This window comes from Myotis myotis, unplaced genomic scaffold, assembly GCF_014108235.1.
Source record: "Myotis myotis isolate mMyoMyo1 unplaced genomic scaffold, mMyoMyo1.p scaffold_m19_p_14, whole genome shotgun sequence".
NCBI lineage: Eukaryota > Metazoa > Chordata > Mammalia > Chiroptera > Vespertilionidae > Myotis > Myotis myotis.
In genome coordinates this window covers 4,406,286-4,410,463 of record NW_023416318.1, presented here as the reverse complement: position 1 = coordinate 4,410,463, position 4,178 = coordinate 4,406,286, and the positions used below count along the sequence as shown (strand labels likewise).

The 4,178-nt window shown below is 38.5% G+C and overlaps 1 protein-coding gene across 1 annotated transcript; it reads left to right on the top strand.

The window, feature by feature from the left end:
• Positions 1-2,966: 2,966 nt before the first annotated feature.
• Positions 2,967-3,883, top strand: LOC118668757 (pre-mRNA-splicing factor 38A-like). Its single transcript, XM_036333868.1, is given in 2 exon segments — positions 2,967-3,029; positions 3,032-3,883. Coding segments are annotated over 2 exon segments (915 nt in total).
• Positions 3,884-4,178: the final 295 nt, after the last annotated feature.

Below are 4,178 nucleotides of genomic sequence, written 5' to 3'. Positions count from 1 at the left end.
ATAAGATATGTGCAGTGTGCATAGGAATTTGTTCATAGTTTTTTTTTTTTTTTTTAAACTATAGTCCGCCCTCCAACGGTCTGAGGGACAGTGAACTGGCCCCCTGTTTAAAAAGTTTGAGGACCCCTGGTCTGGAACATAGTAAGTGCACAATAAAGTGTACTTATTTTAAACATTTATTTTTTATTTTGAGTTGACATATTAGTTTCAGGTGGACACAATTGTTATTAGACTTTATGATGAAATCACCATGGTAGAAAGTAGTATCCATCTGACACCATACATAGTTATTATAATGTTATTGACTATATTTCCTATACTGAACTTTACCTCCCATTCTATTTTTATAACTGGTAGTTTATACTTCTTAATCCCTTTCACCTTTTTCACCCAGAAACCCCACCCCCTCCCATTTGGGCCATCAGTTTGTTCTCTGTATCTATTAGTTTGTTACTGTTTTGTTTTTTATATTCGACATATAAGTGAAATGATATTTGTCTTTAAGTAGTACTTTTAAAGCAATAAATAATGAGCATCATGTGAAAAAATAAAAGTAGATTATAGTGATAGTTGATGCAAAAACAACTGCATCCAGAAGAATGTTCATTTGGTTATTTCAAGACAAAACTGACTTAAAACAAACACAATCTCAGAAATCTTCCCCATCCCCTCAATTGTGTTATGTCCCCATTTAATATATATATATATATATATATATATATATATATATATATATATGTATATATGTATATATATATTTACTTTTCTAAAAGAGAACTTAAAATTTGTTTCTACCACAAGTTAACATAAGACTCACATGTTTTCTCCCTTCTTCCTACCTCCCAAATCCTATTTATTTTTCCCAAATCACAAGGTGGGTCTTATCCACTCCCACCTCTTATCACTTTTTAATGACCTCTTCACTGAGAACATATTATCATTGTCTCCTGCTAAATATTCCTGCCACTGTATTCTCTGGCCTAGACAGTGTATCCTTCTAACTGTTGATAGTTTGATATTCCGAAAAACGCATTCTAGGAAAGGCCATAAGAGGGTGGCTTACCATCTAACTATTTGGGTAGAAGGACGAAATGACTGCCACAGGCATAGTGCTCAAATCCTCTAATCACAAAAAGACTATAAAATATTTTAAGGAAAGTCTCATACATTATTCACTTTTGTAAACCTCCTGCCACCTGCGATGTGGCCTGGTTCAAAATATAAGTTCTTCCATAAAAATTGAACTGGGCCCTTGATGCATGTCATTATTCAAGTCCCCATTGTTATGTTATCAGAGAATATTCCCCCTCATTCTTATTTATTTTAGCTACTAGTAAGCGTGCTGCAGAATTGAACACAATGCATGGTGCAGAGGAAGGAGAACATTAGCCTTTGAGACTGGGGAAGGCCAACATGCTTTATTATTCTCCTTTCTCTGGTATCTCAGAAATTGCCACATTTAGCAATTCATTTTGTTCAAAGTTGCCTTATAAAAAATGTTAAAGTTTATGAAAGTAATAGGATAAAAATCTGGCTGAATTGATTCTACAAAATCTAAATAAGAAGAAAACTCAGAAAGAAGCCATTGACTTTGTATCATATTCAATGATAACATAAAGTTAGATAGGGAGTCTATTTTTTTTTTTCCTTCCAGGTACATAAGTTTTATTTTCCCCAGTGTAAGACAGGTAGGAAAAAGGATATTTAAGAGAGTCCTCTAAAAGTGCAACTGGTGTGTTCTGTTTGTTGTACAGGCATATGAACATGATCTTTAAGCTTTTCTTATATCACTTTCTCCACTCCAACTATCTTAGTTCAGGCCACTTTCATCCTAAACTGCTGTATCAGGTCAGCATCCTAAATGCCTCCTTACCAACGCAATGCAATCGCTCTATACTCGTTCTTTGGCGTTCCATATGGTCCCTTTGACTGAAATCATTCACAGAGATTCTTTTTCCTACTGGAAAAACATGCCAATAATTTTAATAGGTATACATTCCCTCAAAATCATTCTAATGTACCTGGCTAATTGTTAAATGCTTTCAAAAAGTCATTTTTTTTATTTTTAGACATGGGCCATTGTAAAATATATCCTAGTTAGTAAAAATCCCAGAAGATTGTAGAACAGGAGAAGATAGATCAGAGTGGTGAAAGCAAGAAGAAAAAGACACCATTTTGTTGTCATTGTTGTTTGTTTGTGTCTCACACGACCCCTCTGTTTTGGGGGCCCTTAAGATCACCCGCTTTCGGATATTCACTAGAAGGACTCACTGGATTCAGCATATAGTTATCTGGCAGCTAAGATGTATTGCCCTAGTGGTTAAGTGCCGGAGGCTGGTCCATCTTCTTGCTTGACACAGTCGCTGCAGGGAAGAAACATCTGCAAACATATGTTTCGAGGGACCTGGCATACTGTTCTTAATATGTCTGCTCCCCTTCTTAGTGCTATGTGTTCTAACCAAGGCCACCTCCCCGAGAAAGGTTGTTTCCCCAGGTTGAGTTAGGGATTAACAGGACTAAGGAAGGGAGTAAATCAGTAAAACCCCTTAACTAAGTACCAGGCTGGTAGTTAATCACCTTAACTACGAACAATCATGATTAAATTACATAATCTTTACTTAGGATAATCTCCTTCAGTTACTTCCTTGTAGCTTAACAGAACAGTAGAGTAATGACCTTGGAATGGCGATAACAAACGCCCTAACCTTTGGAATAGAATGGATAGGATTAAAATCAAATGGTATAAATATGGATGTAACAGGAGAATAAAGAGAGAACCTGGCTATTCTTGATTCTATCGCAGCAGCAAGTTCCCTACCCTGCAACATTTCCGATTTCAAGCTGGTAATGTGAGCTATTTAAAGAAGACTTCTTCCATCTTTCTTTGTATCTGTTTTGTGTATGTTTTTAACCGGGATATGACGCACTAAAGGACCTGAAGGAAATAGAACTGAAAGCATTCTAAAATGGCGAACCGCACAGTGAAGGATGCCCACAGCATTCACGGCACCAACTGGCAGTATCTGGTGGAGAAAAGATCATTCAGACTCGAATCTATGAGTCCAAGTACTGGAAAGAGGAGTGCTTTGGACTTACAGCTGAACTTGTAGTTGATAAAGCCATGGAGTTAAGGTTTGTCGGTGGCATCTATGGTGGCAACATAAAGCCAACTCCCTTTCTGTGTTTGACCTTGAAGATGCTTCAGATCCAACCAGAGAAGGATATCATTGTTGAGTTTATAAAAAAAAATGAAGCTTTCATGTATGTACGCATGTTGGGAGCACTTTATATGAGGCTGACAGGCACTGCAATTGATTGCTACAAATGCTTGGAGCCTCTGTACAATGATTATAGAAAAATTAAGAGACAGAACCAAAATGGAGAGTTTGAACTGATGCACGTAGATGAGTTCATTGATGAACTATTACACAGTGAGAGAGTCTGTGATATCATTCAGCCCCGGCTACAGGAACACTATGTGCTAGAGGAATTGGAGCCTCGGGTTAGCGCTCTAGAAGAGGACGTGGATGATGTCGAGTCCAGTGAAGAAGAGGAAGAAGAGGATGAGAAGTTGGAGAGAGTACCATCACCTGATCACCGCTGGAGAAGCTACCGAGACTTGGACAAACCCCGTCGCTCTCCCACACTGCGCTACAGGAGAAGTAGGCAGAGTCGGTCTCCAAAAAGGAGGAGCCCTTCCCTTTACAGAAAGAGGCATCGGATCAAGAGTCCAAGATGTCACCGCAGCAGGTCCCGAGATAGACGGCACAGATCCCGCTCCAAGTCCCCAGGTCATCACTGTAGTCATAGACACAGGAGCCACTCAAAATCTCCTGAAAGATCTAAGAAAAGCCACAAGAAGAGCCAGAGAGGAAATGAGTAATGGACTCAGTTTAGGTTTGTCCAAAGAGCCTCCTGCAAATATGAAGTCATCTCTCTATGTGGAAGGACTAAGGTCTACTCCCATGGCAGCTATAAGAATATTTTAGGGTGTTTTTGTTTTTTAACCTTACAGTAGAGTAATGACCTTGGAATGGAGATAACAAATGCCCTAACCTTTGGAATAGAATGGATAGGATTAAAATCAAATGGTATAAATACAGATGTAACAGGAGAATAAAGAGAGAACCTGGCTGGAGAACCTATGCTGGTCATCTGAACACTGTCTCCGTGTCCTT